This window comes from Chamaea fasciata, unplaced genomic scaffold (genome assembly GCF_029207755.1).
Source record: "Chamaea fasciata isolate MVZ Bird 193981 ecotype frontalis unplaced genomic scaffold, bChaFas1.0.hap1 SCAF_8, whole genome shotgun sequence".
In the NCBI taxonomy this organism is placed as follows: Eukaryota; Metazoa; Chordata; class Aves; order Passeriformes; family Sylviidae; genus Chamaea; species Chamaea fasciata.
Window position 1 is genome coordinate 29,537,482 of NW_027094093.1, and position 26,675 is coordinate 29,564,156.

A 26,675-nucleotide genomic window follows, 5' to 3' on the forward strand; every position below is an offset into this window, starting at 1 on the left:
AAAATGCAGAAGATACTAACTGAACACAAATAGAGGAACACATTTTTTAAACTGTACATCAAACAGTTCTTATTTAAATGAAAAAACTACTATTCTGTCAGCACACAGATAGATGTAGTTGCCTTAGCTGCATGAATGACCCATAAACTGTATTTCTGTAAGCCTTAGAATGCACCAGGATTAACCAGCAAGACCTTATGTCTTTACTTCTTCTCTTCCATTCCCTCCATCCAACACAGTATTGAATGGAAAAGATAAAAGAATCCTGTCCCTGTTTCTAATTATATTTAACTTTCCTTCAGAAGAGCAAGAAGGGCTGGGGAGAAGATGAACCAGATGAAGAGTCTCACACACCTCTTCCTCCTCCTATGAAGATTTTTGACAATGACCCAACCCAAGATGATATGGTAAGGCCTCCTTTACTGTATAATTTTTCTGAGTGCATTTTTCACGTAACTATATCACAGTGGTTTCATAGTGGTCTTCTAGTATCAAGGGCCTAGACTTGTGGTTATGAGAGTCTCCTATGTGCAAATCATAATCTATTACCTTTCCCCAGGTGAATTTACACTTGTGCTAGATAAGCACTTTAGCCCTGGCATCCCATTTCATGACAGGTCGATGATGTGCCTGTGCTGTGTGTGGTCAGAAACTCCCTTCGGATCGATAATGCGTGTTTGCTGCGTCTGTTTGGAAAGTGCTGTTGGTGTCTTGCTGTAGCAGCAGGAACAGTGTTTGGTGGCACCGTGCTGGTGGTGGTAGCTCTCTGACATTAAGTCAGGATTTGCTGTGGTAATTGGCCCCGTGGCTTGCAGAGTCCTGTGTTGGACTCGGGGTGAGAACCTGTGAATATGGCAGAGACAGTGTTTGCATTCACGGCCAGTCTTGTCTGTACATGTCCCCCCACCCTTTCCTGGTGCTGTCATCTCCCTTGCAGAAAACCATCCTCCTGTTTTGCAGTTTCCTGCTTTCCTGCTGGCATCTGTTTTTAGCACTGCCACTTCTGGATCGCTGTCCTCTGATTGTAATTGCTGCAGGCAAAGAGGAGAGGATAGGGGAGATTAATAAATTGTCAGGAAAGAAAAACCAAAACAACCCAGAATGTTCTTGGGGAAGGTTCAGGCAGAAGTTTGGAAATACAGAGAGAGGAGGATGTAAATATTTCTGGGACTCAAGGAGCAGAGTGATGGAGTAAAGGATTTGGGGGCTTGCTGCTAATCTGTCAGGAAATGTTATGACATTGTGGTGGCAGCAGGAGCAGAAGGAAGCAGCTGGAGCTGTGGACTCCTGCCCTCGGAGTGCTCTGTGTGCTGATGGCTGTCTGGTGAGGGGCAGGGGCAAAAGGTCGGCGGAGCAGAGCCCTGGTGGATTCCTGCCCAGCACAATTGCTCCTGGCTTGTTCCCCACGACGTTTAGCTAAATGCTTGGGGCTTAGTTTGCTTTTTGGTTTGGGAGAGATGGCTTTATTTTGGGTTTTTTTAAAAGACAAACAAAAGTGCTGCAGCTCAGGTCACTATTTTTGGTGTCCAACTTGCCATGTGATTTCAGTATTTCTTAAATACGTTTCTGACAGCATAAATGTGGAGCTAAGCTGTTTTCTGCTTCAGATGTCTGAGCTTTACAAAGTGTTTTGGCATCCTGTTTCTTCACCCACTCCTAAAACAGAAGATTAGATAGAGCAAGATGCATCTGAAACCCTTTTTTACCTCTTATTTTTCTTGCCCTACTCAACCTTTAGAAAGGGGGGGTAAAAAACTAAGGCCCATAGGGTCCTGAATTTCCTGGCACATAGCATATTAGCAACGTTTGAGCTGTGCTATTCAATGGTGTTCATTTGGGCGCAGTGTCCTGCTCATGTCCTCCCTCTGTGCTCACAGGCATGGGCTTAGGCTGGACCAGCAGCAGCAGTGTGGGGCAGTAGCTGTGGTAGGTAGGAGATGTCTGCATGTGTGGGAGGTGACACTTTTTCCTGAGTCCATCTTCCAGGCAGCAGTAGCTGTTCCTTACTGCTCCTGGAGGCCCTCATAAAGGAAGGCAAATTGCAAGATCTTTTCTCATTAGAAATTCCTAATTTGCTTCCTGAGGAATAGAAATACCATATTTCTATTTTCCCCACTCAAACCAGGCTCTTGTCAATCACAGAAGTTTTATTTAACCCTGAAATTCTTGTAGGCTGCAAATGTTTTCCTGCTTCCTTCAGAATCCTGCAGTTATTTACTTTTCAGAGATATTGAGCAATTTCAGTTAAAATACGTGAGAGCAACAGCTGTTTAGTGCCTCCAAAAATTGGACTCCTGCTAGAATGGCTGTGTTTGGCAGTTGTCATCGATGTATTTGTCCAGTATCTCTTCAAAGTCCTTGTTTTCAATCCTTTTTTTTTTTTCCTAGACATGTCTGTCTGCACTGCAGGTGAAACAGGCAGGCTGAGCTTTTACATTAGTATGAGATTCCTGCATTACCAGCCTAATTCCTCAATTACCAGCCTGATTACCTGTAGTTTTTGTTGTTGTTGTAATTAGAACGGTTGATTAGATGTATTATTTGTGAAAGACAAGTTGATGAGTAGCAGTGTGTTCATGTTTCTGTTCTCTCACAAGGCTTCTGGTTAGGATTAATCTCCTTTGCCTTGTTTTTTTTCTTTTCCTGGGGATGTGTCACTCACCAGGAGCAACCTCCCCAAAGGGCTGCTGAAAGAGCTGGCCAGCTGCCTAATTCCTGCCATCACATTTCCCCATGTCCCTCCCCAGCACTGTTTAATCTCAGATGCATGTTTGCTGGCACCTGCACAGTGACTTCACTGAAATAGCTGCCCTCCACAAGACTTTCATTAAGCAGCTGAGGAATGAATAAGCTTTTTCATCATTTGTAAAATTTAGCCATGCTTTAGTCTGTGTCAGCCTGACAACAAAAGGAGGTTGTCCAAGGGCTTGTAGTTTTAGTCAGTGCTTGTATTGCCTTCAGAAGAAATGTATGTACAGGTGAGCTAATAAATCCCAATTCCCATAGCTATCAAGTGGGTTTGGGTGTTCAAAACTGAGGTTTCTTAGGACAGCAATCAAGGGGTGATACGCCCTTGCAGTGCAAAAACCTGAAACTAAATCAGAGTTTTTCTGGCCTCCTGTGCCAGGGATGCAGGAGAGGTGAGACATGTAGGGGTGTTTTGTCTGCAGTGGCTGCAGAGAGATGGCAGAAGAGTTACACATTTTAGATAACTGAAGTTGCCTGAGTGGGAGGTGTAATCTAAGTTCATTTGGAGTTGCAATTGATCTGAGTGGAAAGGATGGGGGATGATTTGATCCCCCCTGCCTCCCTCTCCTATTGCCTGCAACTCCATGTCTGCCTTGTGCTTAACTGCTTTTATTAAATATGCATGTATGGGGGAGGGGGTAATTTCTTACATCTGCAGTAAGAAAATCAATTTTCTGGAGCCTGTAAGACCGTAGATGCCCTTAGGAGGAGGAACCAACTTTAAGAGTACTGTAACCTGTCTGTAAATGAACTTCAGTTCTTTGATGCTGTTGCCCGGTTCTAGTCTTGGAACTGCTGCAGGGAGATGTGCAGAAGTGGATGGCAATTCCATGCTTGTCTGATACGGCAACACTCAATCACCTGACCTGCATGTGTCCCTCTGACCCTCCAGCTCCCCTTCCGCGTTCCTTCTCCTGTCTTGGAAGCTTCTTCACTGACCTGGCTTGGTTTCCGACTCCCTTCTCATCCTGCTAACTTGCTTTTCCTTTGCCACCTGCTGTCTTGCAGTCCTCTTCTTTGCTAGCTGCTCGACAGAGCTCCTCCGATGTCCCAACTGCTGCGGATCTTGTCAGTGCAATAGAAAAGTTGGTCAAAACTAAGCTGGTAAGTTTAGTGTTGTGAAAACTGTGTACTCAACAGGCCCAATGTGACTCTAAGGAAGGGATTTAAAGGCTACCTCTTGTTCTGATTTCCTTGCTTTCTACCTTCATCTGCTCTGCTTTTATTAATCCTGTGTGCTCTGCTTCCAAGTAGTGTTCAATATTTTGCTCCCCTGTGAGATGAAACCTACGTCTCACTTAGGCTCTGCACTGCATAGTCAAAAGTCACTTCTGGAGTGGGCTTTGTCGAGCATGAGCCACTGTACTGTACAATTTCTGGGGTCTTGTTAGTATTCAAATATTTTACACAGTGGGATGTTTTGTTTTGAAGCTTCTTCTGAGGCACAGGAGTTTTACTAGCCAACGTGAATTTGTTTGGTGTTCTGGTTTCGATGAAAACTCTCCAAGGAGTAGAACTGCTTGAAGTACCACAGCTGTGCTTTAATTTTACAAAGACTCATGTGTCACTTTTAATCTGCCTTGTCAACTCTTTCTTGCAGGGAGTGGAATAAGCAATAAAAATGCTATGGGATTAATTTGTTCAAAAATTTCATATTCTGTGCTCTCACTGTCTGATCCCACGTCTGCTGGACAAGGAGTAAATCCTGTTTCATATCTTGGCTTCTTTTAAGTTTTCCCTATGCAGTTCAAACATGTTAATATCAAAGCTAAACCTTTTTCTGCATGTCCCAGGACCTCTAAAATTAGCTAAATGCTTTCTCTGAACAAGTTTAACGTAATTAACAAGCAGGGATATGATGAGCCTACAAAGGTTCCTTTCCTTACATCTACTGGAATGATGAAGAGAGTAAAAAAAAAAAATTAAAAATCCCCACAGTGATCATTAAATTACTGCAACTCTGAGCAAGCATCTTTATCTAGTGAATCATTTCAGAAGACGTTGGTATTTTCTCAGTTTGAGATGTTGGTACATGAGGAGGGTCAGCGTTCATAGCGTGCTTGATGGGGCTTGAGTGGTAGAGGAGCTCTTTGTGGCATGGGAAACCAGAAGGCTATTCCCAGAAAATCGACTTAAAATAGTTTTATTCCATTGAGGGACTAACAAACCAAAAAGTATTTCATTAATCCAGTTAGACATATTTTTTTGATGATATTTTATTTTCTCTCCCCCACATGCAGTCTATTAGACTACACAACTACTTTCAAGGGATTTGGGGCAAACTTTAATTATTGTGGAATCTTACTATGTGTCCATCTATTTCTATTTTGTGTTTTATTTTACTACAAGGATCCCCCATTCAGATTTTGGCAGAGAAACTTTTAACCACGTGTAGCCTAACAATGGTCCTGATTGAGACATCAGGATATTTCCAGATTTGAATGATTTGAAATAATTTGGAAGAGTTTTCTTTTCTCAGATCTACAGGAACATCTTTTTCCACCTTCTAACAAGAGGATGACAACTCTGCTTTAAGGCTTTTTTTTTGTGGGGTCCTACATCAACCTAAAACTAGTTTGGTTGTGTTTCACAAAGTCCTGCAGGAGAGTATTTCTGAATACTTTGTAGTGTTGGTTGCAGAACTGACTTGAATACTGATGCTGAAGTTGAAGAAAAATGTTTATTCTATTGTTCTTTGGGGTTTTTTTAGACCCTTGAAGGAGGATCTTACCGAGGAGGATTAAAAGATGCCACTGGCTGCTTAAATGAAGGAATGACACCTTCAACTCCCCCACGAAACCTTGAAGAGGAACAAAAAGCCAAAGCAATGAGAGGCAGGATGTAAGTTGTATTACTGGTTCTTTCCAAAACACGTACCCCAGGAGGACACATAGCAGCACTCCAGGAATACTTTGTAGTCAGTGAGTGAGCATGGAACTGAGAGTAAAACTGTGTTCTGTTTGCTTCTTGTTTTTCTTAACATGTAAAAACACTTCCTAAAACCACTTCCACACACAGGAAATTCATCATCACTCTAAACTATACAGCTTTTACACCAGATAGCAAATATTGCTGTAAAAGCCTCTGAAGAGCTCAACAGGTATTACTGAGATGTTTGCGTTGGTAATTACTGCATTGCCAGAGGTGAAATCAGCTCTCAGAGGGGGAAATGTGGTTGACCTTATTAGCTACCTTTGAGAAAAAGAACTGAGAATCCCTCTAGGATTTTTTGAAAGAGATATATTTTGCCCTCATGATTAGCAAAGAAGGGGCAGGATTCAGATGCATCTGTGGTGGAAACATACCACTGAAAAGAAAGTTCCATTTGGGAAACCCTCATGTTCACGGTAATGGGAGAAAAAAGAAGTGGTGACAGCTCATGAAAGTTGTTTTTTAAAATGAGCTGTACAGCCCCTTAAATTTAATAAAAATAATGATTAAAGCATTTCTTAAATGCATGTTCAGCTGAAGAACACAGAGAACTGGAGCAACAGAATCAAGAATTATATGAAAGAAAGCTGAGGTGGCTGTTTTTCTTTGTATCCCCTCTTACAGTAACAACAGTAACTGCAATGATCTAATCAAATGGTAGATTGAGGGGGAAAGTAATGTTCCATACAGCTCTCACAGGAGTCTGGTGAGAGGTGGAAGAAGAGCACCCCGTCTGGGGGACATGCCAGGTCAGGGAAGAACAAGTTGGTGGTTAAGAGTAGAAGATGAAGTGGGAGCGAAGTGTCATAGGTCTGTGAAAGCCATGATTTGCTCCTGCAGTTTGTCGCAGGGAGCCAGGGAAGGGATGCAGTGAGGGACTGGAGCAACTCCCAGCAGCAGACAAGGACATGGCGCTCCTGGGTATGTTTCTGAATGGCAGAAGTTTTCTATAAGGCAGCTGTCAGCCTTTCCAGAGGGAACAGCTCTGCCCATGACTGTCTCCTAAAAGCTCCTCAGTATTGCAGGATCTGGAGTTCCTCTGGTAGCAATTCATTAATTAGGTGGCTGGCAGCTAACTGCAGGTTGCAGTTTTAGTGCAGAGACCTCTGCCACTGTAAGGACAGCTACAGGAATGCTTCTGGCAGGGGACTGGCAGCCTATTATGTGCAATTAGTAGCTGCCAGAATTCCTAAACACCAGGATGTTTAGGAGCACCTGCTAGTGGCTTTCAGCACTAGACATCTGTCTCCCCTCCACCTCCTTTGTGTCTGTGTTCTGTGTCGCTGCAGCCTGCTGGGTTTAATTCCATAGTCATGTGAGGCAGCTGATCTCCCAGCTCGAGCTGTGACCCTCCAATCCCCACAAAACAGCAGCTGAACCCTTGCACAGGCATGGGCAGCAATGTCCTCTGTTCCTGGCAGTGCATCCATGCCAGCAGTTAGCCCGGGTGTGAGGAAACTCCTTATTCCATCAGGCTTGATTGCTGCATTTCTGTGGGCAGTAAGACAATAGTCTCATTGAGTGTCATTGTTCAGAAAGATATCCAGCTATTCAGACTCAGTCAGCAATGAGGAGGCTCTAACCCTGCTCCTGTTTGTGCCAGTTTTAATGCAGCTGTGTAGTCAATACCTGCTGGTGACCAGGGCGCTTTGCAAGCAGCTCCCTGCTCTTGCTCCCCGTTTTCAGAGCAGGAGATGAGTGAACTTGAATTTTTGCCTACATGCATCTTAAAAACCTTAAATTTGGGAGTACCTCTAAGGTGCTGCATCAGGTAGGCTTCAGAGAATGAATAGAGATGGTCAAGGTTGATTATCCTGCTTGGTAGGAAAAGAGGAGCAGAGGGAACCCTGGTGCTGAACTTAAGGTAAGCACTGGAGGTGCAGACCTTGAATCCTAGTAGAGGTGTGAATTGGCAGGTTTTGTCTGTTCACCAAAAACACAGTTGTTGCACTGATTTTTAATAAACACGCACCTGCCTGGATGTCCTGCAACGTTACGTACTACAAGTACCTGCTGCTTCTTTTTTAGAGCAGATCTTGGCCAGGTGGATCCTTGCAGTAACTTGTAGGTGGGAGAGGTTCTCCCATTCCCTCCACAGCTCTCTGTGCCTGCGGGGAGCAGTGCAAACAGAGCTGGTGCCGGCTGGAATGTCCCCTCCGGGCCGAGGGGACTGTGGAGGCTGTCCCAGGGGCAGGGTGGGTCAGGCAGCCCGAGGGGCTGTGCAGCACACGCCTGCTCAGGCCATGAACTGCCGGGAAAGAGCAGCCTCTTGCCTTTCGCCTCACACGTGTTTGCTGCCCGGGCACAACTTGGCAGAGCACTCTGGCGTGCACAAGCATCTGGTGTGGCTGCTGCCAGCCCTGCCTGCTGCCAAGGGGGCTGGATTTCACTCCCAAACCAACAAGAGGCTGTTTGACTTTTTTCTGCCACATGGCCAAAGTATCGCCTCCGCTTTGTCTGAGCGAGGGACAAGTTGCAAGCGCAGCAGGAGCAGGATTTATTTTCTCAGAAGCCTCTCTTGACTAAGTCTGTCCTTGCAATGCCAGACTGGTTGGTTTTTTTCCCCTCCAGGTATTTTAAACCAGGCTTTATCTTAGCACTGTTTGCCCTCAGCCCTATCACTTCAAGTGGATCAGTCTGGTGATTGATGCGGACAGAGCAGTATCAGACACGAAAGCTCTCCTCTATCTTGTTAGCCTTGTTACTGCCGTAGCAAACTTGAGGACAGATGGAGGTTATTTGTCATGTGCCAAATCTGTGTATTGGCGTAATTGAGAGACAAACTGTCTGCAGCAAGCTGTAACTTTTTGAAATTGTCCTCAAAAGAACACTATGTGATTATTGAGTTTAAGTTGCAAAGGAGAGGCTTTTTTTAGCTTGCTGTTGTTTGTATGCATCAGGCCTTCATTAGATGACTCCCCTAGCCGGGGTTATTAGCTCTGAAATCACAGTTAAAACATGTGACACCCACACATAGATTACCTACTCTGAAAGATTAGGCTCTCAGTTGTGATGGGAGAGGGGATTTGTTTTCCACGTGTTTGAAACTTCCAAGCTGATACTTAATTGATGAATCTTGGGTGAAGCCAGATGGACTGGGGCAAGAAATCTGCTCCTGCTTGCTGCAGAATGGGTCAGGACATGTCTCCATGGTTCTCAGGGGAGCTGCGTAGAGGATGGGGAGAGGAGATCAGGGAGGGGTAGTTAAAGGTACAGGCAGCTGTTTGTGCTGCTGCTCTTGCACCAGCCTGGCATCTGGGGGAGAGGAGGGATAGCAGGAAAAAATGGTTAAGAGATTTGAAACTACTCTGACCTAACATGTGATGTTTTTGTCTTTTACATTCCACTGAGCTCTGAGTGAAGGGTGAATTGTGTTATGTGATCTGGATGATGATGGGGTTTTATGGTGAGGTCATGTGTGGTAAAGGAGCAAATGGTAACATCAAGGAATATAGTCAAATACTTGTGTGTTCTGTGTTCATTTAGGTTTGTCTTAAATGAGCTGGTGCAGACTGAAAAAGACTACGTCAAAGACTTGGGAATTGTTGTGGAGGTGAGCTGAAGCAAACCCTGCCATGCAAAATGTTTTCCCACTAAAAAGCACCATGCTGACAAGTGACAACAACAAAAAATACAGCATGAGAAACAAACTGCTTTATTTTGCAGTCTGCTTCCATGGTCTCCTTCTCATGTTGACAGAAACAAGAAGAAATGCCTTTGGAAACTATTTTTGTTTCCATCTAGCAAATGTTGTATTTTAGGTTCAACTCCAGTGTGCAAAGGTTTTTCTTGGCTACCCTACTTGTGACAAACTCTTTTTGCTCTAATGCAGCTTTGGAGGCATTGGTGGAGAAATAACTTATGATCCTACTACTTATTTCATGCTTTTCTACCCATCATATTGGGTAAGGGTAGCACATATTTCGCTTGAATTTGCACCTGGACTTATGTCCTGCGTCTGAGTACCTTTCCAGAAGCTGGGCCTGGAACTGTGTTGAGGTGCATGTGTGTCCTGTGGATTATTGTCTTGCAAAAAAAAAACTGAGATAAAAGAGAGTTTCAGGATTTTTTTTTTACATTATAAACAGTCTTTTTGGTTTTTTTAAGCTTCAACTTGTAAAGATTTGGCTGATCCCTAGGGTTCACCTGTCACATCTAACTCAGTGCAGGGTTCAGGTTTTTTCCCAGCAAGGACTCAGAACTGGAGACATGTGATTCACTAGTGGCATTCACTAGTCCAGAGAGAATTATCAGTCTATCTAACGGTGATTTTCAACAACTTCCAAACTGGAAAACCTTTGTGTTATGTTCTGTTTATATCATGCACCACTGGCAAACCTGACAGGCCTGTCGTGCTCCAAAGGCTTACGAAATATCTCTCAGGAGGTGTGAGAAATCCTGTTCTTGTGACTCTAAACTTACTGCTTGGCTTTGTGCTCCCACAAGATACTCATGGTGATGAATGGAAAAAGTCTATACAGAATCTAATTTCTTCCTCTTACCAGAGAAGCCAAGAGCTTGAAAAACTACTTTGTTTAATTTTTATCTTACAATTGCACTTGTCACTTCAATTACATCTAATAATGATTTGTGTAAGTATTTCAGATATCCTAAACAAATCCCTTAAAGTTTTCTTTTAAGCAAACTGTGTAGTTTAAAGTATCTACTTAGGTTTCTGGTTTGAAATTGTATGAAAAATATTTTAATTTTTTTCAATGTAAAAAATTCTGGCATTAAACTTCTGCTTCTTTAAAAAAGAAAATAGTGTAACTGTGCTCCCCCTTCAAATGAGCCCTTTGCTGAATCACTGATCCTTAATCCTAAAGGGCTTCATGAAGAGGATGGAAGAAAAAGGAGTTTCTGAAGATATGAAAGGGAAAGACAAGATTGTATTTGGCAATATTCACCAGATCTATGACTGGCACAAAGAGTAAGTTTTTGGTTTAGTTCCTCTTTAAACATCTTTCTAACCTCTTGTCCACAGAAGATTGGACTGTATGGTGTCTGTATGTCTCAGCAGCTTTTAATTGAATGGCATTAGGTCATTCAGGACTGAACTTCCAAAGGACATTGCCTCTCTTTAGATTGTCTCTGTTGGTTTGTAAGTGCTGCTTAATAACATCACAGATCCTGGCTGCCTTGAATCCTGAGATGTTCTGATTCATGTGCTTTTAGCCACAGTTTCTCAATACCCTAAATCCTGATATAGGGCTTTGTTTACCCAGCCAGAACCAGCACAACTGCATGATGGAATGCACCATGCTTACCTGAAATAATTTTTCCCAGTGAAGAAAGACCTTTGGCGTGTGATAGTTCTGCACTGGCTTCATGGGAGGGTGTTTGTCCTGCTGTCTGTGATCACAGGTGCAGCTTTATGCTGGCTCAAACACCATGCCAGCAGTGCTGGTCAGTGTGACAGGGATGCTGCATACAGGAGGCTGCCGTCTGTCAGTTCTGTGCTGCTGGTGGCTCTGTCACTCTTTCTGGGGAGCCTCAACAAGAGGCTTCACTGGGAGGTACCACTGTGGTCCATCTATAGCTCCTGAGCTCATAAGCATTCCCAGAATCACTCTCAGAGTGCTGCTTGTGGGGTATTCACTGGATCTTCAGAAGAACTACTGGGGCTGCCATAATTGAGTTTCTTGGGTCACAGCTGTAGCCTCAGTGTATCCTACTGATGGGCAGTAGCGGTCTGGAAAGTCATGGTTTCCTTCCTGTGTCTCAGCAACATGTCCACATGCAGCTGATTGGATCACGAAGGCTGACCATATCAGTGGTGTTTGGCTAGAAGGGTGATAAAATGCAAATTACTTCAAGGTCCTTCTCACCTGAAAGCCCTGGCATGCTTTGGCCGAGTTGATGCTTTTGCCTCTGAGTTACGAACTCCACTCTTTGAAAGTCTTGCTCACAGAAGCAGATTTTGAGAAGCTGCTGGAAACACAAACCCTGGGCCATTTCCCATGTAGCTTTATGAACAATGTCTTGCTTATGGACAATATGGTCATCATTTCAACTCTGCCACTCAGAAATATTCTGTAGTTGCAACTAACTAAAATTTGAGCATGCATGTACAGATTTGAACAATGGGCATTGGGCTGGATCTTCCTTCAGCTCCGGACATTTCCCTCACCCAAGAAGCAGAGTATCCTTGCTGTCATGTGTCCCTTGGGTGCTTATCTCATGGCCTGGGCCTGTCCTGATGTTCTGACAGATGGCCTTGTGAGCACAAACTAAAAAATGTCAGAGAAAGCTTCACCTTGTGTTGATACGAGAAAATGGAGTGTTTTTACCAGTGCCATTCCTTGATTTAGTGTGAGGATAGGGAGTTTTCTGTAACACAAATGGAAAGATTCCCTATTTTTAGTTCTGTATATCTGGGTCAAGAAGTCTATTTAAATGCAGATGACTGTAGCATTTATAGAGGATTGGGTTATGGAAGCAGCTGTATCTAATGGTAGCAATGGAGATTTTTAATTGGAACATCTGTCCAATTTGCATCCTTTTTTGAGGTTCTGGGATTTCTTGGGATCAGATCATTGCAAGCATGTCCTCTCACAAAATCTGGCTACTGTCGCAAATCTGTGGAGGCATTTGAGACTGAAATCCTGAAATGGAAAAGAGGAAGATCATGAACAGGATGGTTGTCTGGATTTGCCTACCAGACAGAAAAAGCTTGCAGTGTTTCTGAAGTTTTCATCTCACTTTTAGGCATCCCAGTATATTCTTGATAAGGGCATTTGAGCTAGAATGAATGACCTCCCTGAAGCTGCAAGTCAAGATGGAGATGGTGTTTATGAATTACCGTGACTATTATGAATTAGATATTGCAATTTATTCTGAAATTAAAAACAGTGACAAACAGAACATACCGTAACTCCACCAGCAAAACATGGTGATTCATTTATTCAGGTGGAAACATAATAGCACTGTCTTTCACGTTGACCAGTACTCCAAATCTGCTTATGTAACTGAGAACTCCCGGTAAAGCTGGAGTTTTCATAAGTTGAGTTTTCACAAGCATTTTGGTATATGGGAGGGTTTTGCTTTGGGAGTTCTCAGTGAAGGAAAGCAACTCTTGCAATTAGATAGTGATCAGCACTTTCTGAAAATTCAAACCACTGTCGTAGTAAAGAAGAGCAGACAGTCTGCAAGACAAGACCTCCACATTTCACAGCTCTCATCTAATGATTCAGAAATCCCACCATTAAGGGCTGAAGCCAAACTTACCTTTTCATTTATTATGGAACTCTGGAGCTAAAATGCCACTGTTACATCTGAAGGATGACTAATTTGCTGCTGGGATGACGAAGTGTTCTGAAGTGATCATATCCTTTCTTTTAGCTTTTTCCTGGCTGAACTGGAAAAATGTCTTCAAGAACCTGAGCGTTTAGCACAGCTTTTTATTAAGCATGTAAGTTTTATTTTGTTTCCTATATCTAGTACAATTGCCTTTTAAGGTGTGATGGCTCATTTTCAAAAACATCTGTTTGTGTTGACTTGATGCTTTTACATGTCTAAGCTGAATTTAAACATAAAGTTTCCCTATAGTTACACATTTTCAGTGGGCAGCTGGATTGCACTAAGGCATTAATCATTGTCTTCTTGCAGACAACTTACTTGGGGGGCAAAATTGATGTGGTCAAGGACATCTGCCAAAATACAGTTATGGCAGGTACTTGCCAACTGCTACAATTTACATGTTCGTGTGATGTTAGCCAAAGTATAACTCCAGAGGAAATTTCAGACCTGTCAGTGTGGGTATAACATCTCTCACTGGCCACAACCCAGAAAGTTCCCCTTGCCTAAGTGCAGATGTGGAGAGCAGAACCGGTTACCGATTTTCGTTCTGGCTTTAGCGAACTAAGTCTTTGATTAAACCAAAAATAAGGAAGACCAAGCAGAACATCATAGCAACTTTCTGCCACCTTTTAATAACAGAAGGGTAGCCAACATCTCATGTGGCTGCTGTGCCTCTTGCCTTCACAGGAGCGGCGATTGCACATGTATGTGGTGTATTGCCAAAACAAGCCTCGGTCTGAGTATATAGTAGCTGAGTATGAAACGTACTTTGAGGTAAGCACAGCTCATTATAAATTATTACTGCTTACAGCTGTGAGTCCAGGTCAAGGAGACTGTTCTGTACCCTGTGGGCTTTGCCTAAAACAAACTCCTGAAGTTTTTGATACTGCACGTGGTGCTGAGGTCTCTGCCGTACAGAGGAAGTGTTATTATTTAATTGCTTTCAAATTCTCATATTGTGAATTTCTAATAAATATTTAATTCAGTACTAACTGTGTGTGGCCTTCAGAGTACCACAAATGCACTAATTTCTGTTCCAAGTAAAGCAGGACTTTTAAATCAGTATTTTACAAACAACAGGGGAGGTGAAAGCTGTTGGAGCTGGGTGGTGCCTCTCATAAATCCCCAGTAACTCTGTCTATTTCAAGAAGTCTTTGGGACTAGACACGTTTCGATAGTAATGTGAAAGAAGCTTTTTTAACAAGGGAAAGATGTTTCCTTTCACCCCAGAGGAGGAGGGCTGTCCTGCAGGGCTCACTTGTGAGCTAATCCCCACTGCAGTGGGAAGAGGCACCCTGAGCCCTTGCTCACTCAGCTCAGAGGGGGAGCGATGCTGTGCCTCCAGCTCGGTCACGGCTTCCACCCAGGCTCTGCTTAAATAGGATAGGGCAGATCTTTAAATCCTCAGAAATTCCCTCTTGCAAACAAAAGATTAGGAACAGGCCAACTTTCTGTGGAAATAAGTCTCTGCTGAGACATTTTATCGTGTTGTCTGTCTTACTCTATGATTGTTTGCAATTGTTTTTAATCCTCGTTTTTTAGGAGGTTCAGCAGGAAATAAGCCAGCGGCTGACCATCAGTGACTTTCTGATTAAACCCATTCAAAGAATAACTAAATACCAGCTTCTTCTCAAGGTGAGTGAAAAAATACAGTTTGGATTAAACTCTAGTCTGCGTGTTGCATCAGATGCTGTTATTTTAAATCAGCCTTAGACGTAACTGAGGAATAAATTCATCAAATTAAGAGGAAAGAGGGGTCTGCTCTCTAGGCATGCAGTGACAGAGGCCCATGGAAAATGTCCAGAGAGCAGGAGGCCACATCTGTGCAAGTGGTTTGTAATTTAGGATAGCAAAGGGATTTTTTTTTTTTTTTTTTTTACTTTCTATTGGAGATTTTTTACAGAAGGGTACATTTCAAATAGGAATTTTCTTCCTCTGAAGTTTCAGAGCAAACTTCGAATTTTTTTAAATTGGAGCAATGATACACAAGTGTATTGCTAAAGTCTGTCTTAGGTGCTGAATGACATGCTTCTAGTAAATGCTCTAGCCTCCATTTCTGAATATCTGTCTTCAAATGAGCTGAAGTATTTTTTAAGAGTATTCTGTTATCTTAAAATTTGGGGAGCTCGCCGCAATTTTTTTCCCAAGGAGCCTGACCACTCTGGTTTATGCTGACTTTTCCATAATGACAATTCATCATCACTCTTGAAAATTCACCACAAGGAGTCCAAAACCAATATCCAAAATCAGGCATGTCTGAACCCATCCTGTAATCTCCAGCAGCACCAGGGCTCTGAGCTGGTTTGTTCTCTTTTTTGAACTATACTCCAGCAGGCTGCCATCAGCCCAGGTTTGGGAATTGCACACTAGCAAAGCACAGCAGTGTGTTCCCCAAAATGCCAAAGGGAAAAGAAAAATCTTTGTGTGTGTGTGGTCTTGTGGCTTAAGAAAAGGACGAAATAACCATTCCCAAGGTCTAACCCCAGCTTTGTCTTTTTGTCTGTGATCTTCTCAACAACCATCCACACCCCTTTTCCATATTTCTAAAGTGGTTATGACATTCAGTAATCTCTGAAGATGAATTTATTAATATTAGCAAGTTTCTTCTCAGAAAAGCACATGCTGAATATGCTTTTTCCTTTTCAAACTGGTGCCTTTTGTTCTCTCTGTTCTGATGTGCCTTAATGCAAACCTTTCTGCTTTCTCCAGGACTTCCTGAGGTACAGTGAAAAAGCTGGTCTGGAGTGCTCCGAGATAGAGGTACATTTTCATGCCCTGGACAATAGGGCTAATGGGACTTTGTGTGGAGAAATGAAAACCCCAGTATTCCTTTGACAATAGCTGAAGATCCTGCTGGTATTCTAAATGTGGTATTTCTCTTAGCTTAAATCAGAACTAAAAGTCCTGCATTTTAGCCCTGCACCATCCTCTTTGAGGCATCTATTCATGAGGGCCTTGCCAGGAGTCACTCCAGCAATCGTGCTATTGAACTTCATTATTTGACACTGTGCTTTCAGGAACCCTCTGGTTCTCTTGTAATAATGCAACATCCCTTTTCCTCCACAGAAAGCAGTTGAATTAATGTGCCTTGTACCAAAACGTTGCAATGACATGATGAACCTGGGTCGTCTCCAAGGCTTTGAGGTATGCATTTGCATTCTTCTTATAATAACAACTAGGAAAGGAAAATTACTTTCTATGATTTTCTCTACAATCTACCTAAGCTACTTATCTAGGGCTTGTTCTTCTGCAGTGCTGAGCTGCACGCTTTGGTGAGGTTTCAAAGGTGGGGGAGTGACGCACTTCTTGCTCTAAATTTGTGACAATTCATATTGTTTCTTCAAAATGTGAGGTCTGTAAAAGCTTTTTCAAGCTTTAATGAGACTTATTATATCTATTACCAGAGCAAAATAAGTGATGAACCAGCCTGCTTTGCATATTAGTAAGGTCACCTGGCATTAACATGTTAACAGGTCCCACCAAGGTCAGCAACATCCAGGAGGGGACTTGGGAGTTACAACCCCGCAGGGTACAGCTTGTGGCTTGTAACTAATCCAGTGTAGGCTTTGGGGAGAGGTCTTATCTCCAGAATGAGTTAAGATTTGCCTTACTGTCTGATGCACTGCAAACAGGTTGCTCCTGGCTTTTGCACATTCAGAGGTGTTGTGTCAGACTGCTGGCTTAGGGCACGATGGAGAGCTCTTGGCTGGAGCACTACTGAAACATAATGGGAACAGGGTATGAAATGCAGTGTACAAAACAGTCTGCTTGAGACCTCTTGCTTTTGGCTTTATATACACAGTGACACTGAGAGCAAGGAAAACCAGTGTTGTTTGTCTTCAACTGAGGTCACCATTTACTGGATTGCTACTTTGATAACTTAGAGGGAATATGTCTCACATGAACGCCTGGAAAACCTGGGCTGCCTGAAACAGAGCATATCACCTTGTGGGATCATAGTGGGTCAGGGTTTGTAATGCTGGTGCCTTGTCTGCTTCCCAGGGCAAACTGACAGCTCAAGGCAAGCTGCTGCAGCAGGACACCTTCTATGTGACGGAGCAGGATTCCGGGGTTCAGTCTCGGCCCAAGGAGCGCAGGGTGTTTCTCTTTGAGCAAATAGTTATTTTCAGTGAACTCCTTAGAAAAGGATCTCTAACGCCAGGCTACATGTTCAAGAAAAGCATAAAGGTAAGAAATGCGGAGGGAGAAGCATATTCTGTTTGATGGTCATGTAAGGTTCATCCTGTCGTAGGAGACGGCAATGTGCAGGAAACATTTGCATTTACCTTTCCAGTGGATCAGAAGCTATTTAAGATCATCTTTAAATAAACCACTGGGTGTCTAAATTTATTGGGTAATTTTTTCAGGAAACACAGCCAGGGCAGGTCCTCTATCATTCATAGGTCTGAATTAGCAAATATCGATACAAAACCTGCAGTAGTCAAAGGAAGTTTACAATAGTTGCTTTTATGCATGATCATAAAAGGTAAATGAAGGTACAGTATCCAAAACAGTCATTTTAGGCCAAACTATAAGTCAATACTAAGCCTTGATATGATATTTCTGGAAATACTCTCCCTAATTCAAGTGAGGGCTCTTAGTACAAATATAGATGTTGCAAGAATGTTTCAAAGACAAATAAAACCACAAATAATTCTAAAAATACAGCTCTGAGGAATTATAAAACCAGCTAAACTATGAAGAGAGTTTCGAGAAATTAGTTTTGGTTTTAAATAATCTGTCCAGATTATGGGGCTGGGGCTAAAAGTAAAAACTGAAAGTAACCAGTGAAAATACTTTGTTTAACAAATGCAAAGTTAACCTGTGAAATGGTCAGTGAAGGTGAATGAGTGCTGCACATCTCCTGGTAGAACAGCCTTTGCTGTGCCTGCAGAAAGAGCAAAATCACTGGTTCATTTGAATTTCTGGGTCGTTCAAAGCTGAGAAACCAGTCTGCCATTGATTTCCTTTTCAAAGATACAGGTTAAGAGACATGGGAGAATGCATTGTGTTTGCTCTAAATTTTAAATGGTGCATTAATATGAAAAAGAACACTATCAGCTGAAATAATGCATATTAACATATATAACTAAACAAATTTATGGTAAACAGTGCATTTACTGAAATGAGGTTGTCTTCTTGGCTGATGGAAACAGCATTTACTGAAAAGCCTATATCCATTTGCAAATCAGTGTATTTTATAGTTTCCAACCAAATAATAGGCTATAACGGGAAAACTCAAAGTGTACAAATAAACAATCATCTTGATTTAGTTGATCAGCTTTGATTTTATCTTTTTGATGATTTAAATCATTTTTAAAATTGGAGATGGAAATAGTATGAATCATTTTTACTTCAGTTTATTGTATATATAACAATGAGGCTTTTATCTGCAGGAAACAATTCCTGAATTGTATATTGTAGATAAAGAGAGAAAAATAAATCTCTCCTAATGTCAATAAAATTAGCTTGCCTCAAGGGTATGAGCTGCTTTTCTAGGTGCACAGCCCACGAAAGGAATGCTGTTCCCACTGCCTGAGTTTAAAATTTTCATGTGATAATTTTCCAGCCTCTTTTCTTCCACTTGGCAAACAGCTTATTCTCCTGTTGAGTGTCTACTGCAACTGTGGGATCCCCTGTGGCTCCATGTGTGTCTCCTCGCCTCAGCATGGAGTTTGTGTGCCAGCAGCTCTCACACCCTCCCTCCCAGCCCCACTTCAGCTTCTCACTGCTTTTGCATTTGTCTCTTTCCCACAGCGAGGAGCTGTGGCTCTCAGTGGAGCAGGACCATTCCCTGCCTCCCTGGGCTCTGGGCAGGACCATTCCCTGCCTCCCTGGGCTCTGGGCAGGACCATTCCCTGCCTCCCTGGGCTCTGGGCAGGACCATTCCCTGCCTCCCTGGGCTCTGGGCAGGACCATTCCCTGCTTCCCTGGGCTCTGGGCAGGACCATTCCCTGCTTCCCTGGGCTCTGGACAGGACCATTCCCTGCCTCCCTGGGCTCTGGGCAGGACCATTCCCTGCCTCCCTGGACTCTGGGCAGGACCATTCCCTGCCTCCCTGGGCTCTGAGCATCCTCACCTCGCAGTGGGGCCTCCACCTGAGCCAGCACCACAGATCCCGTTTCTTTCCTCTGTCACAGCCAAAGAGTAAAAAGTGCATATGACTTCAAATGCAGCTGTTCTAGTCTGTCAGTGAGATGGGACTCCCATATATTGATCTCCAAGCTTTGTCACACTCAAACTGTGACAGAAGCTTCAGCATTTTGTCCTGCATTAGCAAAAAACCCTTTTTTACACAATAAGGTCCGTAGTGTTGAGAAATGGCATACCCTTCTCAGTGACTTCTCACCTGAATACCTTTCAGCCTCTCAAAACACCTAAGTGGAAGCCTTGATGAATGCATCTCCCTGAGACACAAATAGGAGGTTAGGGGATTCTGTGTGTCTTTTACCTGGAGTCATACCAGGATTAGTTTGGCTATCACCCAGAGGAAAACGAGCTCAGATCAGGAGCAAGAGACCTGTCCAGGCCTTTCCTTGGTCAGGGGAGTTCCTGCTTGTCACTGTAACTTCACAGGGACCCCCAGAAACAAAGGAAGATGCTAATTCCATCGTGCAGTTTGAATGCTGGACAGTATTCTGATGTGGAGTGGATCTCCATACCTTGACAGATACTCAGAGCAATTGGAGATGGATTTCTCCTAGGGGACATTACTGCCTTAGTCTTCAGAGGTGTCTGCTTTTGACATGAAGACACTCCCTCTCTTGTTTTTTTTTTGGGAGGCTGTGCCCCAAACCTATTCTTGTTTACTACCCTAAGTATCTTAGGAAAAGCTAAAGTTATGAGTACTCTTAAAACAGAAGCCTCCCAAGGGCAGGACAGCATCCAAAATTCCCATCCATGTGATTTCCAGAAAGGGTATCTGTGACTACAGTCAAGTGAAGTGATTGCACACAGATGACTCTAATCTGCTAGAAATAAGATCTGCTGGAGCATCTTTTTTTTCATTATATCCCTGTGCACAGTCCATTCCATTTTTTAAATGTGCTAATGACTGAGACTTTCTTATCAGAGGACACGAAATATAAACACTTATTTAAATTGGAGGATTGATAGACTTTATTAACATATTAATAGGAACATTTTTGGTCTATTTATGGGTTTCAGGAAATTTAAAGCACACCAGTCAGGTCTGTGTTACTTAGAATAGAAGTTGTAATTCAAGACAAGGCAGGTGGATGTCTGGTACATCTGTCAGAGCTTTATTAAGCATCATATTTAAGATTTGGATTTATCTGGTTATATCTAGATGAGACAAATTCTTCTTATTATGATCTAACAGTTCGTTATTGGACTTAATTATTTTCAGGAACATTTCACAACAATTTTGATTCTTGTGTAATGTTAACTCCTGCTCTCTGTAAAATGCTTACCTTGGCTTGTTTCAGATGAACTACCTTATCATTGAAGAAAATGTGGACAATGATCCCTGCAAGTTTGCTCTAATGAGCCGGGAAACATCAGAGAGAGTCATTTTGCAGGCAGCTAATCCAGAAATTCAGCAAGCTTGGGTACAGGACATCAACCAGGTCCTGGACACACAACGAGATTTCCTGAATGGTACGTACATGGTCTTTGCTCTGTTTCCCAAACTTAAATGCTAAATGGGATTTAGAATCTTTATGTCCTTGTTTCCTCTGTGAGAAAATTATTGAGCCACTTCTGCATGTGTCAGTTGGGCTCATGTTCCCCAGGTCCCTCCGTGGGTAGTGCTTTTGGTGGTGGTACTTTTGTACTGGGGTTTGCAGAGCTCTGTCACCTGGTGCTTTCCGTTGTACACTGAGATTTTAAATCTGAAGCCATCTCAAGATCATGATGAAGCCGAGTTGTCACTGTGTCTACGCAGCATCTCATTTACTCAGAGCAAGGTTTATCCCCAAGAGCTTCCTGTCAGACATTGCTGTGTGCTACCAGCTGATGATGTGAGCTGGGATAAAGGCTGCATCACCCCTACAGGTCCCAGCTTTCAATTAAAAAAAAAACCCAAAGGAAAGGGCAAGGAAACAAGGGCAAGGGCTTGTTTCTCCATGGGAGCTGTGCATGAGAAGGGGCCTTTCCAAAGTATCCTTTTCGAAAGTATCAGCTTCGCTGTAGAAATACATTTGAGGTGGTCTGAAATATTTCAAATTAAAACTATGTTTCAAAAAAAAAAAAAACCCCTCACAAACCAGACACACACACACAATCAAAAAATGTGTAATTTGAAAATACAGAGGACTAAAATTCAGTTAACAGTTTTAGCTTGTTCTTGCTTCTGAGTGTACGAGGGTAAGAGAAGGGAACAGGACTAGAGAAAGAATCTAAAAATAGTATCTCTTTTGTTTGTGGGGAAGCAACAAAGTAACTCTGGATGCCTCCAAGATTGCTTTCTGCTATTCATTTCAAAACAGCTTATTTTATGGAACTTATATTCGAATTCTATATTTAATTGCTTAATACATGTTCAATAAGACATATTTGCTTGAATCAAGATGTTTGGGCTTGGCACAGCATGTTAGTTTTTGTTGGTTTTTTTGTTGTTTTTGTTTTTAGGGGTTTTTTGTGGGTGGGAGTTGTTATTTGGTTTTGTGGATTTTTTTTGTTGCAAAATGGGAAGAGGCTCTTTCGGTTCTCATCAAAGCAAAGGTTCCCTTTTCTTCAACGTGGAGGTTTTAAAAATTTTAATTCAGCTTAATTTTACATTTCAGAAGTTAACTGGGAAGGGGCTACATGCAAAAGTTGTTTGTGACAGTTCAGAATCTACGTCTGAGCTGAGAAGGGAAATGTATTTCACCCATGGTGCCACAACTTGATACCGGAATTTTGTGACTTGGAATAGAAATGGCCTCATACAACCATTGTAAAATTATTCCTTAAGTCCATGGGTGAGATGAAGAGTCTAAATTACCCAGTTTGACCAGTTGGTACCAAAACTTGATGGGTTTATGTCACTGCAGTCGGCTTTGACTGAGGAATTACTGGACTAAAATAAGTTCCACTAACAGTTAGCAACAGACTTTTTTTTTTTTTTAAAGCCTTGTGAGAGCTCTTCAGGCACTAATGCAGGGTTTTTCTGTCCCTTCTGTATCTTTCTTGCTTGTTCTTTTTATTTTTTAAGTATTCCATCTTATCTTCACAGGACTTACTGCCCTGTGGGCCTCTTTTTCTACTGAGGCATCTTCATAGCCCCTATTCAGTCTATCTTCCATGAAGCCAGCAAGCAATTTGATGGATTAGGAACATAGTCATCACTATCTCTAAAGCAAAAGTAAAAATAGATTCCTATTAAAACACAAGCTTAAGGATTTACCTTAAAACTATAAATAAGAAAATGATACTGTATCCAGTAGAGCCTGTCCAGTCCAGAATATTTTAAGTGGCTTTTAGAATGTAATCTTATTGAGACTGAATAATCTTTAAATATGTTCTTTAGCTTTGCATTTCATTAAAGCAGATGTTTTCTGTCCTTAAAATCATATTAAATCCATGCTGAGCCAATGCTGCATAAACTTAATAACAAAATATTCCCCTAGAGTTCTTGCCTAAGCTGTCTCTGACTTTTCTCTCTTCACCAGGGAAGTCCTAGAGAGTAGAGGCTATGTGCAAAGCATGGGAAACTTCATTAATGTAAAAGTGGAATATTCAAGTTTTTTATATTTTTCCATGGGGGAAAAGTAAAAGCTGCTAAGCTTGAGAAACAGACTGTGCATCAAATGATGGGCTGTTGTGACTGTTCTTTAGGGAGCAAGCTGTAAAGAAAATCTGTCACTGCTGGACATGATTCATCAGGAAAGTTCCATTCATCTGTACCTTTTTAGAATCATATTTTATGGGGAGAATTTGAGACAGAAAGAGAGAACATGCAAGTAGAGGGACTTTGACTTTTGCCAGAAGCTTCTAAGAATACTGAGAGATGTTTAACAGGAGGCTGGAAGCCAGGCATCACTGTGATAGTTCATGGTGGAATTAGTAGTCAGAAATGGACACTCAACTAAACACCCTTTAAAAGTACTGAGTACAGTAGATTGTTTCAAGATAGATTGATAAGTATCCATTCAAATCTTACTGCTAGTGACCTTGCAGCCTTATTTACTGTATACAATAGAAAAATGTCACTGTCAAAATCATTGTCAAAGTTCTCCTCAGCCTGCCTTGCCCTCTGTGGCTGGTCTGCAGCAGGATCAAACCATTTCCAGCTGCAGCTGAGGTAAGCAAATGAAACTGGCAGTCACTGTGTCATAGGTACAATCTGCTTTTGTGACAAGGGTCAGGTTTTAGAGACACGTAATCTTCCAGATTGCTTCAGATCTATGTCTGTGTCCTTTTGAAGAAAATGGTGATCTGGCATCCTCCTTGATTTTTTTTTTTCCAATCATTTGTCCTTTAGTATGAAGTGATTTCTTGAGCTGTCCTGCCTTTCTCTGGAAGGGGAATGCTAGAGTGTGTGCTGTATAGTGCTGAGCTTTTCTGTTTTTCTTTCCTTTTCATTTTGTTGGGAAAGACATTCCTTCTCTTGTGGTTCCCTGGTGGGGCTGATGCTGTGACATTATGTTCTCTGTCTGCCTCTTGCTAGACTAGTCCCTCTGCATTCCAGTAGGTTTAGTCTGGTGCATGTACACAGTATTAACTGACTATAAATCATCTGGTAAGGCCACATGACATGCAAAAAACCAAGCCCATAGGTCTGGGGCTGGTAGCCTGAGCCTAGCAAATCTGCTCACAGCAAATCTGCTGTGAGTCCCAGCCCTGATCCCTTCTCCTCCAAACATAACAAATTATTTTTTTATGATCTGGATTTTTTTTTCCTTCCGTTTCCCAGTGCAAGCTCTCTCCATGATGATAAAATCTACTCTCACAAGCAGACTTTATTTTTTATGGCTTATGAAGCTGTTTAGTGTTGCCTGTTGGGTGTCTTCTGGAGAGGTTTGGACTGCTAGGATGAATGTCTGGGTGCCATCTATACTTCCTCACTTGCTGGAAAGTGTTCCAGCAGTTTCCTTGGACCAAAGCAGTTAATGTAGAAAGCAAACTGAGAGCCAAGTTGCAGTGCATCACATCTGAAGAGTATTTCGTAGTCACACTTTCTTGGGAATATGCAAATGAGACTTGGAGGTCTTGACCTGTGTTTTCTGATGTTAGCAAAATTCACTGCAAATGTGCTGTGCACCTCTTAGTCAGGTTTTCATTTATTTTGACTACAGAATGTGATTAATTTGTGCAATTTCCAAGAAAATGAATGCAATTATGTATGCTATAAATGGCAAACATTTTAGCCTACTCACCGTGTAGGTCAGGGAAGCTGTTCTTGACATCTGCATGGAGTGCTGTGTTCAGTTCACACACAGCACAGTGTAAAGTGCTTGTGTCCTGTCTAGCCATGAATGTGCTTCCATGGGCGGCATCTCCTGTTCCCGTTTGGTTTGCAGCATATGGCTCTGTTCTGTTTGAACCATCCCACCTGTTTTGAACACCCCTGCAGCCCCTGGCAAGGCTGTTGGGAGCCCGTGACTGACTCTTGTCCTCTCTCGCAGCGCTGCAGTCGCCCATCGAGTACCAACGCAAGGAGAACAGCTCAGCGGTGCTGCGGCCCCAGGCTGGCAGGGTCCCTCAGCCCAACACCAGGCCCCATTCTTCTATCCCAGTAGGGTCTGAGAAGCCTCTGAAGGCTACGAGCCGTAACCCATCTCTCCCACCCCTGAAGATATCTACCTCCAACGGCAGCACAGGGTATGAGCACTCACAGCCCGGAGACAAGTATGAACAAAGCAAGGTACTGAGCTCATCTGATAAAACATGATCTCACAGCCCATTTCTTGTATCACAGGTGATCCATGATGTTAGCTTTAATTAGCAGCTAACCAGGTCAACGGGAATCAACGTACTGAAGCAATGGGGTAACATGTGATTTGGGATTACACAGCTCATGAAAAAGTCCTGGCATCCACGTGGATGGCACTTCATCTGGGAAACAGAGACAGAGCCTAAACCTGGAGCACTGATCTCAATGTTTTTCAGGGCACTGTGCCTGCAGATCTGGTGAACTAGATATCCATTTGCAGTTCTGGCAGAAGTAATATTCAAGGCTTCTCTAATATCCATTAACCACCCATTCCTGAAAAAGTCTGTGGTAAGGAAGAGCTTAGACCTTTTCCCACATAACAGCTCACAGGGTGCCAGCTAAAGGTTATAATTTGGGTATATGTGCACTGCACACAAACCACCAAAGAGTCAGTGGCCACCAACCCTGTTTGGACCCTGCTGCTGACTGAGGCTGACCAAAGCCACTTTCAATCTGACCTATATTTAACTGTGAGTATTCCCTCAGCTTCGTTGGTCTTTCTCCCCGTTTGGCTCACACAGACCATCCATCTGTAACACCCCCCCCCGCAGATGAGAACACCCAGGGGCACAGTCGTTAGCAGCTTTGAAGTCTGATGTGAAATAGGAGACTGGTTTGTATTAGGTTACTGCCACCTTTCAGATCTTTAAAATCCTTTTTTGTCAATGTGAACTTCCAGGTGTTTTGTGTCTTTTTCCCTGGTCTGGTTAGGCTGGACATGAAGTAGTGGGATCTCTGCCAGAAAGGGCAGGTTCCTCCACGCCGGCCGCTCACTGCTTTGTGTTGTGTCCGTTTGCAGACTGATTTGGGAGGGTGCAATGGGACCTCTTCCATGGTGGTGATTAAAGATTACTATGCACTGAAGGAGGATGAGATCTGTGTGAATCAAGGAGAGGTGGTTCAGATCCTTGCTATCAACCAGCAGAACATGTTCCTGGTGTACCAGCCTGCAAACGACCACTCTCCAGCTGCTGAAGGATGGATCCCTGGCAGTATCTTGGCTCCCCTCCCTAAATCCACTACAGATAATAGCGATGGAAGCATCAAGTAAGTGCCCTATTGGCTTCGCTGGGAGCACTATGTGGATTTATTGAGGAAAATAAAATAAATAAATAAAAATAAACCCAAATGGTAGGGAAATCCTGCTGATTTTTATCTACAGTGCCATTGGAACAAGCTGAGTGGTCAATCCGCAGCGTCGGGCAGCCATGGTGGATAGCTCGGGTTTTGCTTATTTTCATTTTGTGGGATTTTGTTTATACTTTGGAGAGAAATAAAACCATAGACGGTTAAAGATATGCTTTACGTGACACCATTTTACACCAACATGGACCTGCTTGGACTGGACTTATATTTATGTTGTATTAAGTTACTAATCTATATATTGGTTATAACAGCATCTAGATTTAAAAAAAAAAAAAAAAAAAAAACACAAAAATCCAGGCTCTGTGTTGGACTGAGGTTTGCTTCTCAAGGAGGAGAGATTTTGTTGTCTATGGCAATTTCCTTGTACAGCTTGTATCTTTTTTTTTTCATTTGTTTCGTTTTTTTTTTTTCTGTTTGCAGTAACTTTTGTAATATATTTTTTCGTTTGCAAGACCCCCATCCAAGTACATTCCTGTATAAAATATTTTGCACTATTTAAAAAAAAAGAAACAAACTCACATTGATGAAGTCAGGTTGTGCAATATAATGGATAGTCGCAATGTTCATCATTGTACCTGTAATGTAACTAATTTTAAATGTACTATTTTAAATATGTAAAATAAATTTTCACCATGAGCATGTTTTAATGAGGTAAAAGAATTAGTTTGACCCT

At 42.5% G+C, this 26,675-nt stretch overlaps 1 protein-coding gene across 4 annotated transcripts in view; it reads left to right on the forward strand.

Annotated features, from left to right (window-relative positions):
• KALRN (kalirin RhoGEF kinase) overlaps positions 1-26,675 on the forward strand; it is a 473,232-nt gene that overhangs the window by 416,937 nt on the left and 29,620 nt on the right. The window contains exons 37-50 of one of the 4 annotated variants that reach the window (XM_066190284.1): positions 303-407; positions 3,757-3,852; positions 5,459-5,589; positions 9,166-9,232; positions 10,506-10,609; positions 13,021-13,090; positions 13,666-13,752; positions 14,521-14,613; positions 15,688-15,738; positions 16,045-16,122; positions 16,981-17,166; positions 20,427-20,598; positions 24,549-24,787; positions 25,656-25,903. In XM_066190284.1, the coding sequence (XP_066046381.1) occupies positions 303-407; positions 3,757-3,852; positions 5,459-5,589; positions 9,166-9,232; positions 10,506-10,609; positions 13,021-13,090; positions 13,666-13,752; positions 14,521-14,613; positions 15,688-15,738; positions 16,045-16,122; positions 16,981-17,166; positions 20,427-20,598; positions 24,549-24,787; positions 25,656-25,903 (1,727 nt within the window). Of the gene's footprint in view, positions 1-302; positions 408-3,756; positions 3,853-5,458; positions 5,590-9,165; positions 9,233-10,505; positions 10,610-13,020; positions 13,091-13,665; positions 13,753-14,520; positions 14,614-15,687; positions 15,739-16,044; positions 16,123-16,980; positions 17,167-20,426; positions 20,599-24,548; positions 24,788-24,841; positions 25,904-26,675 lie in introns of those variants that run through there. The other 3 variants (XM_066190280.1, XM_066190281.1, XM_066190282.1) reach the window with 3 other exon arrangements.